Source organism: Phyllobates terribilis, unplaced genomic scaffold, assembly GCF_046119375.1.
Source record: "Phyllobates terribilis strain yellow unplaced genomic scaffold, ASM4611937v1 Scaffold_8__6_contigs__length_399053987, whole genome shotgun sequence".
Classification (NCBI taxonomy): Eukaryota; Metazoa; Chordata; class Amphibia; order Anura; family Dendrobatidae; genus Phyllobates; species Phyllobates terribilis.
Window position 1 is genome coordinate 242,310,383 of NW_027362768.1, and position 24,128 is coordinate 242,334,510.

The following is a 24,128-nucleotide window of genomic DNA, read 5'->3' on the forward strand; positions in this document are numbered from 1 at the left end:
TGGGGATTGTAGCGGGGAGGGGCTATTTAACCTCTTGTTTTCCTGTCCCCAATTAGGATGGGGAGGCTACCTGCAGGTGTGCTGTCGTGGAGGGGATTGGAGAAAACAAATATATACATCTGGTATTGCTGAAAACATACTGACCCAAAAGGATAAGGCTATATTATCCCTTATACATCACAGTAAACAGCGTTAGAATAAATCAACAGCAGTTCAAGAATTGCGTTTATTTTTTATTCAGCCTTCAAAAAAAAAAAACTGCAATAAGGTTTAGATCATAAATGCTGTGGTTGACATGGAGTGCTTATGTTGGAGTTTCCAGCACTCACTGAAAAATGTGATTCAGATAAAACCTAGTCAGAACCATTCCAGCAAGGAAGTACGCATCCGATTTGTCCCCACATATCCCCCACTGATGCTGAAAATTCACACTTTAATTCGTAAACATTGGTCACTCCTTAACAGAACCGACCTAACCATAGAAGCCTTCAAATCCCCAGCCATCATGTGCAGCAGAAGACCCCGCAACATAAAGGATGAACTAATCAGAGCTGACATTGGCAGTACACAAAGTATACCCACCCAACAATTCCTAAACGCCCCAAAATGAGGCATATTTCTCTGCCTCAGTTGTGCAGCCTGCTCCAATGTTATCAAATCCAACACAGTAACACATCCAAGTACAGGGAACTCCTATCCCATTAAAGGCTACTACACCTGTGACTTCAATTTTGTTGTATATGTAATTAAATGCCCATGTGGCTTATTGAACGTAAGAGAGACCACACAACATGTCAAAGACAGAATTGCCAGTCATAAATCTACCATACGATGCGGAAAAACCTGGCTTCCGCTACCCCACCATTTTTCCAATGCGAGACATACAGTATCTCAACTTAGGTTTCAGGTCATTGAACAGGTACCAAGACCAAGGCATGGGGGGAATCACAGTAAACTCCTCCAACAACGAGAATCCTTCTGGATACACACTCTTCAAACATTATCCCCAAAGGTTTAAACCGCAAAATAAATTTACTGACTTGATTAATTTCTCTTACAGATACGCTAATTTGGTCTCCTATGCACCCTATCCTATCTTGTATTCCAGGTGAGTCTTCCCCAATCTCTACCCTTCGTCTCCATCCTTCACTGTCACTGTTTACATCCCATACCAGCCTCCTCTACCTGCAACATAGGTTTACATAAACCTTTATTACACCATTCCACCAGTATATGAATTTACTCCACCAGACCCTGCCTCTGTGTCCCCTTCTATTTAGACTTCCCCTTTACTAGTAACATCCTCCTTTCTCTTTAAACTGTTTTCACTAACCCTTTTCCTTTATCCACTTTCTCTCTTTAAATCCCCTGATCCAATACACTATTGACACAGTACATTACTTTCTATCCCTGTACCCTTATTCTATACTCTCCCTTTGGATCACTTAGCCTCCAATAGACTATTATCCAGGCAGCGCCAGCACTATTAGAACATTGCGCATGCGAGAACTTCCCCAGTCTCCATGGCTCCTTCCTGATATGCACCCACCCTGCGCTCCACAGCCAAGCATGGGCTTCCCCACATCACCCTGACAACAGCCGGCAAGACACATCCGGCCACTCACCTGCTGGTGACGCCACTTCCAAGGACGTAGCCTTACATGCATTCCCGGCACGGCACTGATTGCGACGGGCTATTTAAAGCCCACACGCCGCAGACATCTCGAGACGCACATGATGAAGGCGTGAGGGAGCGCTCATCCACCATCTTACTGAAGGTAAATAATCTAACCTTTCGTCAGGGACTATTACACCCCATTTCCTTCCAATTGGGAACATACTATGGCGCGTTCACCACCTGGCTATTCGGTTTACCCACAAGGGTACTCTGTATTATGTATCATATACCATGTCGTATATACGGTCATATAGATCACGGACCACTTTACTCCATGATGCACTGTGGCACGTAAACAACCAGGCAATTTGGTTTACCCACAAGGGTACTGTGTATTATACACTATATCTATAATATAATTGTCCAAGCGTCCCTCTTTCTGAAGCCTCTATAGACTGCGCATGTGCTGCGCGCAGTCTGGCTCCAGACAGAAGAACGCATATAGCCGTTACATGCAAGAGGAGTGTATGGTGCCGGAGATCGCGGTATGCGTAGACACTGAACATATACCGCGATCTCCGGCGCCATACTTACCTGATCGGGAGGAGCGTTGCCGGGGCGCCTCTCTTCTCGCTGGAGACCGGGGCAAGAGTGAGGCGTCGGATCGGCGCATGCGCATAGCGCTATCCGGCGCCATTTTAATGAAGACACATTTGCAGTGTGTCTTCAGCAAAATGGCACAGGACAGCGAGGTATGGGCACGCACATACTCCGGTGCCACACTCCTCCCCCGTCAGAACAGGACACCACACTGCACCGCTGGAGCACAGGGAAGAAAGGTGAGTATTAGGCTGTGTGCCCACGATGCGTTTTTTAAGTGTTTCCGCAACGGCAAAAACGCTGCAGAAACGCTTAAAAAACGCATGGTAGAAGGCCTGCCATGTTCCCCAATAATAATCCGCATGTGCTGTGGACATGCTGCAGAAAAAAAGGCAGCACTACCAATTATTTTGCGGAAGCACTGCGTTTTCGCCGCCATTGACTTTCATTGGAACGCTTGGATTCTGCATCACTGAATCTGTACATGCGGAATCCAAGCGTTTCAATGTGCGGATGGTACCCGGGTCTGGAGGACAGGAGACTCCTGCAGACCCGGGTACCATAGAACCTGTGAAAAAAAGAATAAAATAAAAAATAAATATTATATTTACCTTCTGATGACCCCCGCTCTCCTTGTCTTCGCTTGCCGGCAGCTCGCGGTGGACTGAAGGACCTGCGCCGACGTCGTAGTCATGTGACGGCAGGTCCTTCAGTGCACCGCGAGCTGCCGGCAGCCAGGACGGATCGAAGCAAGACTGCGGGGGCCATCAGAAGGTAAGTATAGATTTATTTTTTATTTTATACCATTCTTTAGGTCACAGTATATAAAGTCATGCCTTTTGCATGGATTTATATAGTGTGACCAAGTTGTCAAGCACTTTCCAAGTGATGCTAAAATTGCTTGGAAAGAGCTTGTCAACCCACATGCGGAAATGCATGTGAAGAACGCTTCACATCTACATCTCCCTGGCAGGAAAAACGCATGTACAATCCGCATGCGTTTTTTTCTGCCAGGGAGATGCAGAAACGCTCAGAAAAAAATCCTGAGCATTTCTGCATCGTGGGCACATAGCCTAAGTGTTTTTTTATTTTGTATGTGTGCGCAGCGTGAAAGGATTTTGGGATGAGGGGTACCACACATACCAGGATTGGGGGGCGAGAGGACCATGCATACCAGGATTGGCGGATGAGGGGGGCCATGCATACTAGGATTGGCGGATGAGGGGGGCCATGCATACCAGGATTGGGGATTTGGGGTGCCATGCATACCAGGATTGGGGGGGTGAGGGGTGCCATGCATACCAGGATGATGGATGAGGAGGCCATACATACCAGAATTGGGATGAGGGGTACCATATATACCAAAATAGGGATGTGGTGTACCATATATACCAAAATAGGGATGTAGGGTACCATATATACCAGGATGAGGGATGGGGTGCCATGCATACCAGGATTGAGGGATGGGGTGCCATGCATGTCAGGATTGGGGTATGAGGAGGCCATACATACCAGAATTGGGATGAGGGGTACCATGTATACCAGGATGAGGGGTACCATATATACCAAAATAGGGATGAGGGGTACCATATATACCAAAATAGGGATGTGGGGTACCATATATACCAAAATAGGGATGTGGGGTACCATATATACCAGGATGAGGTGCCATGCATACCAGGATGGGGTGCCATGCCTACCAGGATTGGGGGATGAGGGGTGCCATGCCTACCAGGATTGGGGGATGAGGGGTGCCATGCCTACCAGGATTGGGGGATGAGGGGTGCCATGCCTACCAGGATTGGGGGATGAGGGGTGCCATGCCTACCAGGATTGGGGGATGAGGGGTGCCATGCCTACCAGGATTGGGGGATGAGGGGTGCCATGCCTACCAGGATTGGGGGATGAGGGGTGCCATGCCTACCAGGATTGGGGGATGAGGGGTGCCATGCCTACCAGGATTGGGGGATGAGGGGTGCCATGCCTACCAGGATTGGGGGATGAGGGGTGCCATGCCTACCAGGATTGGGGGATGAGGGGTGCCATGCCTACCAGGATTGGGGGATGAGGGGTGCCATGCCTACCAGGATTGGGGGATGAGGGGTGCCATGCCTACCAGGATTGGGGGATGAGGGGTGCCATGCCTACCAGGATTGGGGGATGAGGGGTGCCATGCCTACCAGGATTGGGGGATGAGGGGTGCCATGCCTACCAGGATTGGGGGATGAGGGGTGCCATGCATACCAGGATTGGGGGATGAGGGGTGCCATGCATACCAGGATTGGGGGATGAGGGGTGCCATGCATACCAGGATTGGGGGATGAGGGGTGCCATGCATACCAGGATAGGGAATAGGGATGAGGGTAGCACATAACAGGATGGAGGAACAGGATTGGGGAGAACAAATAGCAGGACGGGGGCAACACAAATAGCAGGACGGGGGCAACACAAATAGCAGGATGGGGGCAACACAAATAGCAGGACGGGGGCAACACAAATAGCAGGACGGGGGCAACACAAATAGCAGGACGGGGGCAACACAAATAGCAGGACGGGGGCAACACAAATAGCAGGACGGGGGCAACACAAATAGCAGGACGGGGGCAACACAAATAGCAGGACGGGGGCAACACAAATAGCAGGACGGGGGCAACACAAATAGCAGGACGGGGGCAACACAAATAGCAGGACGGGGGCAACACAAATACCAGGACGGGGGCAACACAAATACCAGGACGGGGGCAACACAAGTACCAGGACGGGGGCAACACAAGTACCAGGACGGGGGCAACACAAGTACCAGGACGGGGGCAACACAAGTACCAGGACGGGGGCAACACAAGTACCAGGACGGGGGCAACACAAGTACCAGGACGGGGGCAACACAAATACCAGGACGGGGGCAACACAAATACCAGGACGGGGGCAACACAAATACCAGGACGGGGGCAACACAAATACCAGGACGGGGGCAACACAAATACCAGGACGGGGGCAACACAAATACCAGGATGGGGGGCAGCACAAATACCAGGACGGGGGGGCAGCACAAATACCAGGACGGGGGGGCAGCACAAATACCAGCAGGGGGCAGCACAAATACCAGGATGGGGGCAACACAAATACCAGGATGGGGGCAACACAAATACCAGGATGGGGGCAACACAAATACCAGGATGGGGGCAACACAAATACCAGGAAGGGGGTAACACAAATACCAGGAGGGGGGCAGCACAAATACCAGCATAGGAGATCATATACCAATAAAAATGCTCGCCACCCAGGCGTAGAACGGGCTCAATAGCTAGTTGTATATATGGTCATATAGATCATGTACCACTTTACTCTATGATGCACCTACTCTTTCTCTATACATTAATACATCACAGAATATTAGACTACATATTACGTATATGTCCCTTTCTTTAAATTCACCTTCCGGTGACTATCATCTTGCATCATTCCCCAAATACACAACACTCTACCTTTAATACCCACTGTGAAGAGCTGCCCACTTATTAAAGACTATGATACTTTTCCAGCAACGGACCACCATTTTTGTCAATTAAATTTATAGGTTTTATTAGTGATTTACTTTTTATGTTTATATAGTTCGGCTAACTTGTCAGTATGTGCACTAGATTCACTTGTAAAATGTCCAGCATTCCACTAATCTGTATTTCAGGACATCTTTATCTCAGGAGTCCATTGTTTCAACAGCCAATGGTCTCATTAGGCGAGTTTGGATTGAGACACAGTGGAGCCGTCATGCAGTCTCAGATGAAGGCTTCTAGAATATTCTTCATTGTTTTTGGCTTACAGTGAATGCTTGAGTGGGAGGGTGATCACTTCTGTGCTGGGAGGGGGCTGACCCCAGAGATGTAGAGGAGAGACATGTTTTAGTGGAGGAGTTGATTAAAGGACACTGGAGGAATAGGACCTATGGCTGTGGACGTGGAGCTGATGGATGGATGGCTTATGGAGTGTTGAAGATCAGTTGTTATCAACTGGGCTGGATAAACGTACTACAGTTGTGGATATGTCGTTGGATATAAACTTTATTCTAGGACTGTTGCTACTGGATATCTGTGCTTCCATTGTTTTATCCGTCATCTGGAGGATCGTGGACTGTGGCAACAGACTATACTGGCTGGAGATACAAAATCTGTGGGCCAACCAAAAGTTGGGAGACCGGGAGTATGGCCTGATACAAAGCAAGTGGAACTACTGAACCCAGATTGGGAATTTAAGGACTGAGAGAACTGTATTTTGGCCATTTACTTGGAATTGCTGCATTACCATGGATGTGATTAATAAAATATTGTTGCATCGTTAACCTGCCTAGGTGATTACCTACAACCCACCACCTCAGATCGTTACACCCACTATAAACTTTACAATCTATATTCTCTACAGGATGTATCCTCCTCCACTGCGTGTTCCCTTTGGTTCTATATATGCCCTCCTTAAATTTTTTACATGTTTGCTTGATATCTCGTACTCTGCCTCCTGCCATTCACTTGATAAACCTCGTCCACATAGCATGATTCTTTCTGGTCTTCTTGTCACTGTGGGTCATTGTCAAATTTGCAAACCTCTAAAGGGACAGAAACCGATAATAGAGAACAGAGTAATTCTGCTGCCTCTTTATAGTGAATGGATGTCTAAGGGATTCTGTCCGAAACACGCAATTTTAGAGATTTAGAAGGAAACCCCAATGTAAGTGCTCATTGTAGAGCACAGAATGGGAACCTAGACTTAAAGAAATCCCAAAAATAGCACCAATTAAATCTTCAACCAATGTCAGTCATCTGTCAATGGAAATATAGGGGGTTTCTACCTTACTGGTAGCAAGGGCTTTGGAAAAAGGTACACCTACCCCCAAAAAAATATTTAGCAAAATATGCCCTCCCAAATGACCCAGTCCCCATTGAGCCCCACAGTGTGCCTATACCACAGTAAGTGTCCATAAGTTTTAAATTACTGTTCCATGTGGCCACACAGTACTGTTCGATATGGGGTTTTTAAGAAGTTGTTCAAAAAATTATGGCGCCATTTTCACCTCTTACTACTTGTTAACGTGAAAAATCTGGGCTTAGAACAATTTAGTGGTAAAAATGTTATTTTTTTATTTGTCACCTCCCAATGATCTAAAATTCTGTGAAACATCTGTGCTGCTGTTACCACTAAATGACTTCATTGAGGGCTGTAGTTGTAAAATTATGTTAGTTATGGAAGGGGTTCGGTTTGTCTTGTACCTCAGAGACTCTGCTAATGTGACACGGGACCCAAAAACCATTTCAGCATAATCTGCACTCCAAATTGGTGTTCCTTCTCTTATGCATTGTCCCAAACAGTAGCTTCTGGCCAACTGTAGGGTATTGTTGTTCAGGTGAAATTGCATAATAAATTCAATTTTCTTCTATTGCTCATTGTAAAAATTAAAATTAAAAAAAAAAAAAAAAAAAGTTTAAAAAGCTCAACACATCTACACCCATTGATGAAAACCTCATGGGATGTAGTTTCCAAAATAGGGTCACTTGTTGGGGTTTTGCTTGTTTATGCAAATTCAAAATGTGGTGTGTGGCGGGGTGCGGGGTGTGTGTTTGGTAATTGGTAAATATTTATTTTCACAAACATTTCATGTTGAACTGGATACAATGTAATAATGGCTGCAGAATTTTATTTATTTTTTAAAATATGGTTCGTCTGTCTTGGAGATATTCGTAATCTAAGTATTTGGCACCTAATAAGTTCACATCAACTTGGACTTAAAAGTTATCCGATAGATTTCACTGGGGTCATGTACTTCTTCCCACTGTATGATGCCAACCAATCATAAGCAAGCAACAACACAGCACAAAAATAACAAGTCCCCACAATTTCTTAGGTTTCTCAGTGTGTGAGATGTAATGATTCACCCTGATCTCCTGGTCTAACCTCCTGCATGACTAGAAAGTGCAGCTGCATTTAGCTGTGTCACATTATAAACTTTTCTATCAGTTCTTCTCTCAAAGCACAGTTAGCTCAGCTGTACTGCCCTTTAACCCACACCGCCTGTCCAGAAAAGAGTCACAATAATTCCAGTTCTGCTCACAGCATCTTTTAATAGTTCTGCAGTGAGCACAACAAAACTACTTCTGTATGAGAGGAGATTAAATGACAGCTTGATGTGGTCTGGCTGTAGAGCCATTACAAGATGCTGTTAGCATAACAGACATAAGTATGATTCAAGTCCAGACAGGCAGTTGACTGCTATACGAGGAGGAGATAAGAAAGAAGGATTTGTAATATAACACAGCTAAAGTCAGCTGCACTTTCTAATCATGCAGAAGGTTTCACCAGGAGTTCAGGCTGTGTCTTTACATCTCAAACACTGAGAAAACTAAGCTATTGTGGGGGCATGTTCTTTTTCTGCGGTGTTTTTGGCTGCTTATGATTGGTCAGCATCATACAGGAGGAGGAGGAAGTACACACCCCCAGTGAAAAGTATCCAATAACTAACCAATGATTTTGATTGCTTATAGCTACGCTACAATGTTGCGCTAAAAAAAAAAAAAAGTTTTTATTCCGCAATTTGGTAAAAAAGTTTTTTTTAAAAGGGCATAATAATTTAAAGCTCTAATTAACAATTTTTTTCAAAAATGTTCTCAAATTTTAGATATGATTTGATTTTCATTTATTTATTCATATATGGATTTAACCCCTTCACAACATGCGCCGTACATGTACGGCACATGTCGTGTCACTGCCTTCAGTGCGCGCTCTGGCGATGAGCCCGCACCTTTCCAGGGACATGACAGCTGATCTGTACAGCTTGCCAGAAAGCTATAAGCACCGCCCAGCGGTCGGCACTCATAGTTAATGAGCATTTCTGCTACACACAGGCGATCTGATCATCGCCTGTGTGCTGCAGAGGTGATCCAAGAATTGCAGCTTTTAGTCTCCCATGGAGACTATTAAAGCAAGTGAAAAGTAAAAAAAAAAAAAAAAAAAAGTATTAAACATTTTTTTAAAAAAGTTTAAAATCACCCCCTTTTCGCCCCAATCAAAATAAAACAAAAACAACAAATTAAATAAAAACATATTTGGTATCGCCACATTCAGAGTCGCCCCATCAATATATAAAGAGAATTACTCAGATCGGTAAACGGCGTATCGAGAAAAAAAAAATAAAAGCCAGAATTAAGCTTTTTTTGGTCGCTGCAACATTGCAATAAAATGAAATAACAGGAAATGAAAACATTGTATCTATCCCAAAATGGTATCAATAAAAACGTCTGCTCAGCGTGCAAAAAATAAGCCCTCACCTGGAACCAGATCCCGAAAAATCGAGATGCTACGGGTCTGGGAAAATACCTCTTTTTTTTTTTTTTTCAAACAAACTTTGGATTTTTTTTTTTTATCACCACTTTAATAAAAAAGAACCTATATATGTTTGGCATCTACGAGCTCGTAATGACCTGGAGAATCATAAAGCCTGGTCAGTTTTAGCATTCAGTGAACAAGGGGGAAAAAAAAAAATAAATAAATAAAAACACAACTGTGTAATTGCACTTCTTGGAAATGTCACTGCACTTGGAATTTTTTTCCCGTTTTCCAGTACACAATAAGGTAAAACCAATGGTGTCGTTCAAAAGTACAACTTATCCCGCAAAAAGCAAGCCCTCACACAGCCATATTGACCGAAAAATAAAAAAAAAGTTATGGCTCTGGAAAGGAGTAAAAATACGAAAGCGCAAAAACGAGAGAGGGCCGCGGCATGAAGAAATTAAAATTTACTACTAACATTAACCCATTTATTTATTAATCACTCAACCATCTGCTCACCCTCTGTATCTTCCTTCTATTAGTCGCAGGTGATATTTCTCCCAACCCAGGACCCTCCAGTAATAATAACACTAACTCTTTCCCTGTTACATTCAGAAACCCTGCTAATCTCATTAATATTCCCTGCATATCTTCTGTCTCATTCAACTGTGCCCTTTGGAATGCGCGCTCAGCTTGTAATAAACTTTCTTACATCCATGACTTTTTCCTCTCTAATTCCCTCAACCTTCTGGCTCTCACTGAAACCTGGATCCAGCAGGCGGACACCACCGTCGCGGCAGCTCTTTCCTATGGTGGCCTACATTTCTCTCATACCCCGCGACCTGATAACAGATCAGGGGGAGGTGTTGGTCTGCTTCTTTCAACAAAATATACTTTTCAGGTTATCCCCCCTGTACCCTCCCTTATCTTCCCGTCTTTTGAGGCCACACAGTCAGACTCTACCGGCCCTTCTCCCTGCGAGTGGCGGTTGTCTATCGCCCTCCAGGTCCCCCCCGTCAATTCCTGGATCACTTTGCTGCCTGGCTTCCAAATTTTCTATCCTGCGACATCCCCACGATAATCATGGGAGATTTTAACATCCCAATTGGAGATTCTCTTTCCCCATCTGCCACGCATCTTTTATCACTAACCTCCTCCTTCGGCCTTTCACAGCTTACTAATTCTCCTACACATGAAGACGGGAACACATTGGACCTGATCTTCTCCCGGCTTTGCTCAGTACATGACTTTACTAACTCTCTCGTTCCACTCTCTGACCATAATCTTCTTTCATTCTCTGTCAAGAACTGTGACTCTACTCAAGACACTCCCACCGTCCACACTTATAGAAATTTACGCGCCATTAACACCCAGAAATTTATAAAAAGGTTGCAATCATCATTGGCCCCAATCTCCTCCCTCTCATGTCCCGACTCTGCATTGAAGCATTATAACAAAATAATGCTATGCGCCCTGGATGAAGCCGCACTTCCTACACAAAGAAAAATTCAGAATAGACGGCGACAACCCTGGCACACGCCTCAAACACGTCTTCTCCAGAGGTACTCCAGGTGCGCTGAACGGCTGTGGAGAAAATCAAATCTGCCCGAAGATTTCCTCCATTATAAATTTATGCTGAAAACATAACTCTGCCCTTCACCTCTCCAAACAAACCTACTTCAACAACATCATCTCACTTTCCAATAATCCTAAAAGACTCTTTGACACGTTTCATTCTCTCCTCAATAAAACAACACAGGCCCCGACCACCAACCTCAGCGCTGACGATCTGGCCAATTATTTCAAAGAAAAAATTGACCATATCAGACAGGAAATTTTCTCCCAATCCCCAAATGTTATGCATGCTCTCCCCTGCCACATTGTATCTTGCTCACTTTCTGACTTCGAACCAGTCATGGAAGATGAAGTGATCAGGCTCCTTGCATCTTCTCGCCCTACCACCTGCACCAGTGACCCTATTCTCTCACATCTCCTTCAGTCCCTTGCTCCAGCTGTCACCACTCACCTAACTAAAACTTTCAACCTTTCCCTCTCATCTGGTATCTTTCCCTCTTCTTTTAAACACGCCAGCATACAACCATTACTTAAAAAACCATCCCTTGACCAGAACTGCACGGCCAACTACAGACCTGTTTCCAATCTTCCCTTTATCTCTAAACTCCTGGTACGCCTGGTCCACTCCCGTCTCATCCGCTATCTCTCAGACAACTCTCTTCTTGACCCTTTACAATCTGGTTTCCGCTCTTTACATTCTACTGAAACTGCCCTCACTAACGTCTCTAATAATTTACTAACCGCTAAATCTAATGGTCACTACTCCCTGCTGATTCTCCTGGATCTCTCCGCAGCATTCGACACTGTGGATCACCAGCTCCTCCTCACTATGCTCCGCACTATTGGCCTCAAGGACACTGTTCTCTCCTGGTTCTCCTCCTATCTCTCTGACCACTCCTTCTCTGTCTCTTTCGCTGGCTCCTCCTCCTCTCTCCTTCCCCTTACTGTCGGGGTTCCTCAAGGATCAGTCCTAGGCCCCCTTCTTTTCTCCTTATATACCGCTCCTATTGGACAAACAATCAGCAGATTCGGTTTTCAGTACCATCTCTATGCTGATGACACCCAATTATACACCTCTGCTCCGGACATCACCCCTGTATTACTACAAAAGACCAGTGATTGTCTTTCTGCTGTGTCTAATATTATGTCCTCCCTCTACCTAAAACTGAATCTGTCAAAAACTGAACTACTCGTCTTTCCTCCCTCCACTAACCTACCTGTGCCCGATATTGCCATTTCTGTTTGTGGCTCAACCATTACTCCCCAGCAACAAGCCCGCTGTCTTGGGGTAATTTTTGATTCAGATCTTTCTTTTACTCCTCACATCAAATCACTCGCTCGTTCATGTCATCTACACCTCAAAAACATCTCAAGAATCAGGACTTTTCTCACCTTTGACTCGGCAAAAACTCTTACTGTAGCTCTTATTCATTCTCGTCTTGACTATTGCAACGCTCTACTAATCGGTCTCCCTCTTACTAAACTCTCCCCTCTCCAATCCGTCCTTAACGCAGCAGCCAGGATCATATTCCTCGCCAACCGTTACACCGTTGCCTCTTCCCTGTGCCAGTCATTGCATTGGTTGCCCATCCAATATAGAGTTCAATTTAAACTTATCACGCTTACCCACAAAGCGCTCCATGCTTCAGTACCCCCCTACATCTCCTCTCTTGTCTCAGTCTACCACCCTACATGTGCCCTCCGTTCTGCAAATGACTTAAAAGTAAAATCCTCCATAATCCGAACTTCCCACTCCCGTCTCCAAGATTTCTCACGTGCTGCGCCAATTCTTTGGAATGCACTACCCAGGACAGTTTGATTAATTCCCAATACCCATAGTTTCAAGCTAACCCTAAAAACCCATTTCTTTAGACTTGCGTATCGCCTAAAGACATTCTGTCCATCCCAGTTTTCCCCCATATTAAAATCTTCTTCAATTTCAGGTTCATACCATCCATGCACTTAATAGCCTCTGTCAGGACTGTACACATACTGGCTGGCGACCAGTCCATGTATTATTATTTATCCTATTTAGTATATCAAGGCTGCATTATACAATATATGTACTTTTTACCTTCCGTGTCTCCCCTATTTCCTCATAGACTGTAAGCTTGCGAGCAGGGTCCTCACTCCTTTCGATATGAGATATGCTTATTCTGTATTGTCTGTATATGTCTCCCCTAAAATTTGTAAAGTGCTGCGGAATATGTTGGCGCTATAAAAATAAAAACTATTATTATTATTATTATTACAACTATTATTAACCCCTTAAGCCCCCGGTCATTCTCAGTTTTAATTCTTTTCTCTCCTTTTTCCCAGAGCCATAACCTTTTTATTTTCCCGCCAATATAGCAGTATGAGGGCTAGTTTTATGCAGAAGGAGTCATACTTTTGAATGACACCATTTATTTTACCATATAGTGTACAAGACAATGGGAAAAAATTCCAAGTGCAGTGAAATTGCAAAAAGTGCAATTCTACAATTGTTTTTTGGGATTTTTCTTTACAGCGTTCACTATATGGCAGTATTATTCTCCAGGCAATACGAGTATGCAGATACCAAACATGTTAGGTTTTTTTTTTGTAATTCACAAGGTGAAAAAAATTCTGAAATTTGTAAGAAAAAAAACTTCTGATTTTATCGCCATTTTCTGAGACCCATAGGGTTTAATTTTTCGGCATATAGACGTGTGTGAACGTTTATTTTTTTGCACCCTGAGCTGATGTTTTTACAGATACCATTTCTGAATACAGTGATACCAAATATGTGCATTTTTTATTATTTTTTTTTAATTGTTTTATTTTCAATGGGGCAAAAGTGGGGTGATTTCAACTTTTTCTTTTGTTTTTTTTTTTTATTTTCACATTTGTAAAAACTTTTTTTCTTTCACTTTTTACTGCATTTGTTAGTCCCCTTAGGGGACCTGAAGAGAAGATCTTCCGATTGCTTCTGCTATATTTAGCAGTGCTGAAGCACTAAGTATTGCAGAAATCGCAATCTACATTGTTCAGAAGATGGTAATTACAGGCACAGGAGTGTCATGGGCACGCCGATGGGAGCGTGGAATGACACACGTCCGTTAAATCAGAGATTGACAGCTGGATGCAACAGGTTAACAGCAGCGGGTGAAGAACTGCTCCACCCCCGGCTGTTAAAGGCACATGATGGCTGATGAAATTAGCTGTCATGTGCGGGGGGGGGATGCAGGCTCAGCGTGAGCCCACATCAAAAGGCAGTGACACGACATATGATGTAAATATAAGTCATAGGTCGTGAAGGGGTTAAATACAATGCGTCACTAAGAAAAGTCTCAAAATCACGGGATGTGTAGAATCGTTCCAGAGATATTACCACTTAAAGTCACATCAAGAACTGAAAAATTTGGCCTGGACATGAAGGTGAAAACTGGCTTTAACAGGAAAGGGTTAAAAGCACTTCTTTTAGTTTAATAAAATAGTAACTCTTACTTTCAGTGTGAAAATCATTCTTTCTGAACTTCTTCAAAATGTCTTGTGCGTGCAATTCTTCCTTGATCAAACAATTCGGATTTACTTCTGGGAAGTTGCTTTTAGCTAAAACAGTTGATACGCTGCTTTGTGTTGCCAGACTCAGGTGATTATTGGCCGAATGTACTGGAGAACCTGTTGGGAACACAAGGACATACAAAGAGTTTAACCTGATACAACAATAATATTTGAAGGCTCACAAAATACAGATGTCTCAATTATATTATACTACTAGGCTCACTTACACATTTATTGCTATTTTTAAGTTGCGGTTTCTACAAAAAAAGAAAAAATGGCCAAGAATGAAAGCAGCACTCTGCTTTACTATATGATCATTAAAGGGGTTGTCCAGTCTAAAATGAAAAGTCTGCAGTCACACTATGTGACTGCAGACTTACGAATCCCCCCCAGCGCAGGCACTGTGTTGTGTGGATTCACCGGTTTCTGAGCCGGGAACAACGGTGATGTATGCGCTATGCATACTAGCGGCCAGAGCCTGTCTAGTGAGCGCGGCCCCACTCCATACACTTGTATTAAGCCAGGCCGTGCCCACTACATGTCACTAGACAGGGCGTGGCCTGGCTCCATACAAGTCTATGGAATGAGGCCCTGCCCACTACATGTCACTAGACAGGGCGCGGCCTGGCTCCATACAAGTCTATGGAGAGAGGCCGTGCCCACTAGACAGGCTCTGCCCGGCTCAGACACCGGCAAATCCCTGCAGCGTACAGTGCGTGCACTGGGGGGATTCATAAGTCTGCAATCACACAGAGTGACTGCAGACTTAAGGCCCCGTCACACTTAGCGATGCTGCAACGATCCAGACAACAATACGACCTGTCAGGGATCGTTGCTGCGTCGCTATGTGGTCGCTGGTGAGCTGTCAAACAGGCAGGCTCACCAACGATCAGGGGAGCAGTGACATCGTGGAAAGAATCTTTCCATGATGTCCTGCTCCTGGTTACCAGCCTGCTGAAGCAGGATCAGGCTGGTAACCATGATAAATATCGGGTAACTAGGGGCACACGCGCACCTAGTAACCCGCTGTTTATCATGGTTACGAGCCTGCTACAGTGAGCGGGAGGTTACCGCTCACTTTAGCAGGCTCGTAACCATGATAAACAACGGGTTACTAGGTGCGCGTTTGCCCCTAGTAACCCAATGTTTATCATGGTTACCAGCCTGATCGCTGCTCCCGCTGGTCACACACAGCGATGTGTGCTGACCAGCGGGAGAGCAACGACCAAAAAATGGTCCAGGACACTTAGCAGCGATCAGCGACCTCACAGCAGGGGCCTGATCGTTGCAAAGTGTCACACATAGCGACATCGCTGGTGAGGTCGCTGTTGCGTTACCAAAACCGTGACACAGCAGCGATCTTGCTATGTGAGATGGGGGCTTTAGCATTTTAGGACCGGACCTAAGAGATTTCCTTTTTTTTATTGATAATAGAAAAACAAACACCACCACACTTTAAACTTTTAATGCATTTTAATGTACCCAGTTGAATCATCAACTAAACAACATGAATGGGACTTTATACAAACTAGATTTTCTCGAATTTTAGATTATTATATATTTATCAAAAAGTACACAGAATCAGTATGGCTGGAGACTTCTGGTGTAATATGTGGCAAATTCACATGTATAAATTTTGCAGTGAATTCAAGCTGAATCTGCAATATATGTTTTCTGACAAAATCTTGTTGCAAATCGCGAATTTGAATAAATTTTTTTTCTGCTCAATCTTTCTCTATTAGGAACACTAGCACCAAATCAAGGATTTCCTAGAATTTTAATCAAGTGTATGATAAACCAATTATATCAAAACCAGTGATAATATGTATGTAGGTTGAAATACTCATTAAATGAAACAGATGTCCAAGGCTTAAAAGTGAATATATTATGGGATGCTATGAAGGCGTACATAAAGGGATTGTATATTAAATAGATTTGTCAAAGGAAAACTAAGATAAGGAAAATAACACAAACTGAAAAAAAACAGTAGACATAGAAGGTTGAAATGTCATTTCACCATCCAAGTTACAGAAACAGTTAGGAACACCCTCAACAATCATCAAATCATCATTTCATGATGACTCAAACGTTTTTTTTTTTTTACAAAACAAATATTTTGCAGAGGGAGAGTGCTGGCCATTTGTTGGCAACCACAGTTGAGGTGCGAAATGATCCAATGCATATGACTAGGCTAATGTTTGAATCCAGAGAGGTGCTGAATAATGGCACCTTAATTATGCAGGAATTATAGAAGTCCTCTAACTCACACAGATCTTATGGTCAGGAGTCGAGCATGGCCCAATACCTGTTGGATGGTCGTCTCCCTCAGCTCTCACCTGGTGCAAGGGATAGTTTAGGACAAGATATTACTATTGAGGAGTTGGAGACAGCCCTTCAATATGATAAATCACCGGCTCAGTCAGTCTCCCTGATGCACAAATCTTGCTGCCATACACGCTTAGCAAGGACTTCCTGAAAAACCCTATGTGACAGTTACCAGGCTCTATGAGAGAGGCGATCATAATGTTACTAAAAGCAAGGAAAAGCAGCGGATAGATAAGAATTGTACCGGCCACTTTACCTAATAAATATAAATGTAAAACTGATGCAAAGAGGTTTTTAAAAGTAATAAATAAGATGATTGGTGAGGACCAAACAGGTTTCATGACCAATAAATCTACAGCAATTAATCTCCGCCAGCTGTTTTTAACCCTTTTATGCCAGAGCCTGTTTTCACCTTTCTGACCAGGCCATTTTTTTCAATTTTGACGAGTGTCACACTTCAACGTATGCTAATAATTCCGAGACTGTTTTTTTTTTTTTGTGATATATTGTATTTCATTCTAGTGGTAAATTTAGGTCAATATTCTTTGCGTTTACAAAATTTTCATCAAAATTCTGATATTTTCACAATGTTCAAACTTTTAATTTTTACGCCCTTAAACCAGTTATAACACAAAAAGAAGTTAAAATACATATACCAAATGTCTACTTTACATCAGCATCATTTTTTAAACATTTTTTGTTGTTAGGAAGTTAGAAGGGGCTATGTTCACACTAGGCATTTTTCATCTTTTTTTTTATGAGTTTTTATGCTAATTTTCAGCTGCGTTTTATAGTACCAGCAAACTAAGATTTCAGAAGTCTCATGCATGCAGCTTGGTTTTTTTGTCTTCAGTATTTTGTGCTTTGCATGTTTTTTTGCACAATAGAGCATGTCACTAAGTGTTTTGTCACCCATTGGAAGCAATGGGTGGTGAAAAAAACGCTGCAAAATTGCTGCGAAAACCGCAGGTATCATGTTTTGCTGTGTTTTTAGAGAAAAAAGAAAAGTACAGCAGTATGTGAAACATTTATTTTTGTGATTTTCCCAAGTTCGCTATCTTGTCTTGGGCCACCTGAGATGGCAGTTAGGATTAGTACAATTTAATTAAATTAGTGATGCATTAAAGTAAAAAATGGCCGAACAAGGTGTGAGATTGAACAATGCCTGAGCAATGGCAGACTAAAGTAAATAGTGTCCTACAAACAATGCTCTGCCAATGTCTTAGGTAAAGTATTCCTGAACAATTCACTTCCCCCACGGTTACATTTGTAATTCTGATTAATTAGGTTTCACATACAGGTGCTTCTCACAAAATCAGAATATCCTCAAAAAATGTAATTTATTTCATTCTTCAATACAAAAAGTGAAACTCATATTATATAGAGTCATTACAAACTGAGTGATCTATTTCAAGTGTTTATTTCTGTTAATGTTGATGATTATGGCTTACAACCAATGAAAACACAAAAGTCATTATCTCAGTAAAGTAGAATAATTAACAAAAAACACCTGCAAAGGCTTCCTACGCATACAAAAAGGTACCTTAGTCTGTTTCAGTACGTTCCACAATCATGGGGAAGACTGCTGACTTGACAGATGTCCAGAAGGCAGTCATTGACACACTCCACAAGGAGGGTAAGCCACAAAAGGTCATTGCTAAAGAAGCTGGCTGTTCCGAACTGAAATAAATTACATTTTTGATGATATTCTAATTTTGTGAGAAGCACCTGTATGTCTCGCATTAGTGACATGTGTTCATGTTTATGTGCTGGAAGCAAAGCTGAACTTTGGGATTCTAAAAAAAAAAAAAAAAAAAAAAAAAAAAAAAAAAAAAAAACACCAAAACCTACCTGCCTTTTTGATGCTGCTTCTTTTCTGCTAAAGACAACAGGTTTTGCTGCAGAAAAAAAACACGCCTAGTGTGAACATAGTCTAAGAGTTTATCAGTAATTTCATTTATCCAACAAAAAAAATTACAAAACCAATTTTTGTAGGGACCACATCACATTTGAAGCGACTTTGAGGGGCCTATGACAGAAAATACCACCCTTAAAGTGCTCAAAACCACATGCAATAAGTTTATTGACCTTTCAGGTGCTTCACAGAACTAAAAGCAATATAGAAGGAAAAAATTAAAATTTTACTTTTTCCCCACAAGAAAATGTTAAATGAAGTACCAAATTTTGAATTTTCAGAAGAGTAACAGGAGAAAATCGACCATACAATTTGTTGTGCAATTTATCCTGAGTAGATCAATACCCCATATGTGGTAGAAAACTACTGTTTGGGCGCACAGCATGGCGCAGAATGGAAGGAATGCCATTTTGGCTGGAATAGATTGTGGACACCATGGCACATATGAAGAGCCCCTGACATGCTCAAACAGCAGAAACGCCCACACGTAACACAATTTTGGAAACTAAAGATTTCAAAGAATTCATCTAGGAGTGTAGTGAGCATTTTTAACCTTAGTCACAGAATTGGATAACATTGGGCTAAGTAAATGAAAAATTACCATTTTTCAAACTAAAATGCTGGCTTTCAAATGGGCAATAGAAGAAATTGCGTGAAAAATTGGACTGTTGCATTTTTTCCTGAGTGCGCCAATATCCCCATAAGTGGTAGAAAACTACTTTTCAGAGTCAGTGGAAAGATCAGAAGGGTAGGAGCACCAAATTGTACTGCAGTTCTAAAAAAAATATATAGCTGCACTCTTGGTTTGTAGAATGGCAAATTTAGACAATTGGAACTGCATTACTGCCATGAAAAATAGGTAAGTGCTACATTATGTACATGTGGGATTTTGGAAAACTATTGTACTGCAGAGTCCTTTAAATTCCAGAACAGCAGAACCCCTCCCATAAGTGACCCCATTTTACAAACTACACCTCTCAATTCATCTAGGGGTACAGTGATCATATTGGCACCACATGTGTGTCATAGAATTTTATATAATTGGGCAATGAAAAAAAAATTACATTTTTACCACAAAAAAATTGTTTTAGCCACAGATTTTACATTTTCACAAGGAGACATGGGTAAAAATGGCACCAAAATTTGTCCCACAATTTCTGCTGAATGTGGCAATACCCCACTGTGTCTGTACAGTACTGCTTAGCCATACGGCGAGACTCAGGAAGGAAGGAGCGCTATTTGACTTTTTGAGAACAAGTTTTCGTAGAATAGTTTGCAGACTCCATATACAGAGCCCCTAAGTGCCAGAAGAATAAAATCTCCCTTCAAGTGACCACATTTTGGAAATTGCACCCCTCTGGGATTTTATTTAGTGACGATTTTGACTCCATGGCTGTTTTCCAGAAACAAGCAACAATGCATGTTAATGAGCAAAAATTGCAAATCTGCCATTGTAGTGCCCAGCTCATGTTTGACAGTTTGTTCACAGAAAGGCTGGAGAGCAATACAAAAATGAGTGTCTGAACAGTTAACAGTGAAGCATGGTGGAAGTGCCTTGCACGTTTGGGGCAGCATATCAGCAAATAGAGTTGGGGATTTGGTCAGGAATAATGGTGTCCTTAATGCTGAGAAATACAGGCAGATACTTATCTGTCATGCAATACCACCAGGGAGGTGTCTGCTTGACTCCAAATTTATTCTGCAGCTGGACAAGGACCACAAACATACAGGAACTGTCTTTAGGAACTATTTTAGCGTAAAGAAGGAGACCTTGAAGTGATAATATGGCCACCAGAGAGCTCTGATCTCTACATCATTAACTCTGGGATTATATGAAGAGATATCAGGTACAACAGAAGATCTGTGGTTAGCTCTGTAAGACGTTTAGAACAACCTCCCTGCAGAGTTCTTTGAAAAACTTTGTGCAAGTGTACCTATAATTTATGCCATTTTGCAGTTAAAGAATGGTCATACCAAATAAAGATTTGATTTAGATTTCTCTTTTGTTCATTTACTTTGCTTTTTGTTATTTGCTAAAAAAAAATGTTTTTTTTGCTTTATTTTTGAAAGCAGTGTCCTTTTGGAGCATTTTATTCTACACCTGCCTAAAACCTTTATACAGTACTGTATAAACAGTTAGATCCAGAAATATTTGAACTGTGACACAAGTTTTGCCATTTTAGCTGTTCACCAAAACAAATTCAAGATATTTATATCAATATGGGCTCTAAAGATCAGACTCTCAGCTTTAATTTGAGAGTATTGACATGCTACTTGGAGTAAAGGTTTAGGAATGACAGCTCTTTAATATGTAGTTGCCTCTTTTTAAAAAGGTACCAAAAGTAATTGGACAACTATCTCAAGTGCTTTAATGGACTGCATGGGCTATTCCCTCATTAACCCATCATCAATTAAGCAGGTAAAAGGTCTGGAGCTGATCACAAGTGTGGCATTTGCATTTGAAAGCTGTTGCTGTGAAACCTCAACATGCGTTCAAAGGAGATCTCAATACATGAAAAACAGACCATCATTAGGCTTCAAAAAAAATAAATAAATCCTTCAGAGAGATAGCAGAAATATCAGGAGTGGCCAAATCAACTGTTTAGTACATTCTTGAAGGAAAAAAAAAAAGAAAAGCACACTTGTGAGCTTGGAAACTCAAAAATGCCTGCACATCCACAGAAGACAATAGTGGTGGATGACGGCAGGATCTTTACTATGATGAAGAAAAACCCCTTCACAACATTCACCCAAGTGAAGAACGCTCTCCAGGAAGTAGGTATTTCAGTATCCAAGTCTACCATAAAGAGAAAGCTTCATGAGAACAAATACAGTGGATTCACCAAAAGGTGCAAACCAATCAGCCTTAAAAATAGAAAGGCCAGATTAGACTTTGCCAAAAAACATAAAGAAACCAGCCCAGTTCTCGAAAAGAATGGAGAAGACTTGGAACGGCTCATGATGAAATGCACACCACATGCTCTGTAAAACATGGTGGAGGCAGTGTGATGGCATGGGCAAGCAGGGCTTGGGTCACTAGTGTTTATTGATAATGTGACTGAAGACAGAAGCAGCCAGATGAATTCTGAAGTGTATAGGGCTATACTTTCTGCTCAGATTCAACCAAATGCAGCAAGGTTGATTGCCCGCGCTTCACAGTACAGATGGACAATGACCCAAAAAATACTGCGAAAGCAACACAGGAGTTTATGGCAATGAAGTGGAATTTTCTGCAATGGCCGAGTCAATAACCAGATCTCAACCCCATTGAAAAACTAACAGGTCTGTGAGAGCCAGAATTCTTGCTGGTTGGTAGGTGATCAAATACTTATTTCATGCAATAAAATGCAATTTAATTATTTAAAAATCATACAATGATTTTCTGGATTTTTTTTTAGACTCTGTCCCTCACAGGTGAAGTGTACCTACAATAAAAATTACAGACCTCCATTCTTTGTAGGGAAAACTTGCAAAATTGGCAGTGTACGAAACACTTATTTTTCCCCCACTGTGGCTTCGTTCCTCTTGCTTTATGAACCGCAGCCCTGCGCTACTATAAGCGATTGGTGGTGGCAGCTAGTTTTCTTGGATTACTGCGGACCTTTGGCAGTGACCGTATCGGAGTATTTTTATCTATCTTTTTTTTATTCCATGCATTAGAAGTGCGGGTTACCCAATGAATGGCCTAGTAGCGATATCAGCCATGGCTTCATCTATCCATCGTCAGTCAATTGCGTAACTGTCCTCTCAATTGGAGGCAGCGGAGTGCTGTTCAGGATAACTTGGTAATAGTGGGGAGTGGGATATCTGTGGGATCCCATCTGTTGTCTTGACAACTTGGTGGCATATAAGCGTGCATTAACCGGTTCCCGACCGCCCACTGTAGATAAACGTCGGCGCTTGCCGGGCTCTGTGCAGCGCCGACGTTTAAAAACGGTGGGTGGTCTCGCAGCGCTCAGGACCCCCAGGGTCCTGCAAGCGCTGCGATTCCGGTGCAGAGCGTTAGCTCTGACAGGGGACATCATCGGGACCTGATTAGATCAGGTCCCAGTGATGTTAACCCTTAGCTGTCTTCTATATGCTGTGATCTATTGTGATCGCGGCATATAGGAGACAGCAGGAGGAGAGGGGGTCGTCAACTTACCTCTCCGAAGACCTCCGAGTCCTTCCAGGACCTGGGGTTGCTATGGCAGCTGGAGGTCACATGACCGCCTCCAGCTCTGCCATATATGGTGTCCTGTCTGGCTCAGCTGCAGCTGTAGCCAGACAGGAGACTCTGACTGAAACAGTCAGGGAAGATCTCATGTAATGTAATATATGTCTATTACATTACATGAGATCAGAAAAATAAAAATTAATGTCCCATACAGGGACTAAGAAAAAATGTGAAAAAAAGTAAAAAAAAAGTTTTTAAACTATTAATAAAAAAATCACAAAATAAATAAAAATAAATAAATAAAATATTAAACCAATAAATCCGTATATTTTTACAAAACCAAAAAAAGTACACATATTTGGTATCGCCGCGTCCGAAACAACCCGAGCTATAAAACTGTCACACTAATTAACTCCTTCTGTGCACACCGTAATAAAAATAAATAAAAAACGGAGCAAAAAAATATGCTTTTTCATCATATTGCCAAACAAAAAGTGGAAAAAAATGCGATCAAAAAACAAAATAGAAATAAAAATGGTACCACTGAAAACGTCATCTTGTTACGCAAAAAAAAAGCCGCCATACAGCTCCATCAGTCGAAAAATAAAAAAGTTATAGCGCTCAGAATAAAGCAATGCAAAACAAATATTTTTTTCTATAAAATAGTTTTATTGTGTAAAAGCGCCAAAACATAAAAAAAATACAGTAAGTGTAGTATCGCTGTAAACGTACTGACCCGAAGAATAACGCTGCCTGATCACTTTTACCACACGCAGAACGGCATAAAAAAAAAAACTCAAAAAACAATTCCTGAATTGTTTGTTTTTGTTAATTTTACCTCCCAAAAAACGGAATAGAAAGCGATCAAAAAATGTCACGTCCCCAAAAATGGTACCAATAAAAATGTCAACTCGTCCCGCAAAAAACAAGCCATCACATGACTCTGTCGGCCGAAATATGGAAAAATTATAGCTCTCAAAATATGGTGATGCAAAAACTAGATTTTGCAAAAAAAGCGTCTTTTAGTGTGTGACAGCTGTCAGTCATAAAAACCCGATATCAATCTGGTATCTCTGTAATCACACCGACCCGAAGAATAAAGT

The 24,128-nt window shown here is 42.3% G+C and overlaps 1 protein-coding gene across 2 annotated transcripts in view; it reads right to left on the reverse strand.

Moving 5' to 3' along the window:
- Positions 1 to 24,128, reverse strand: part of SCYL3 (SCY1 like pseudokinase 3) — an 81,618-nt gene that overhangs the window by 12,644 nt on the left and 44,846 nt on the right. For both annotated transcript variants that reach the window (XM_073644082.1, XM_073644081.1), the window contains one exon: positions 14,573 to 14,746. In XM_073644082.1, the coding sequence (XP_073500183.1) occupies positions 14,573 to 14,746 (174 nt within the window). The remainder of the gene's footprint in view (positions 1 to 14,572; positions 14,747 to 24,128) is intronic.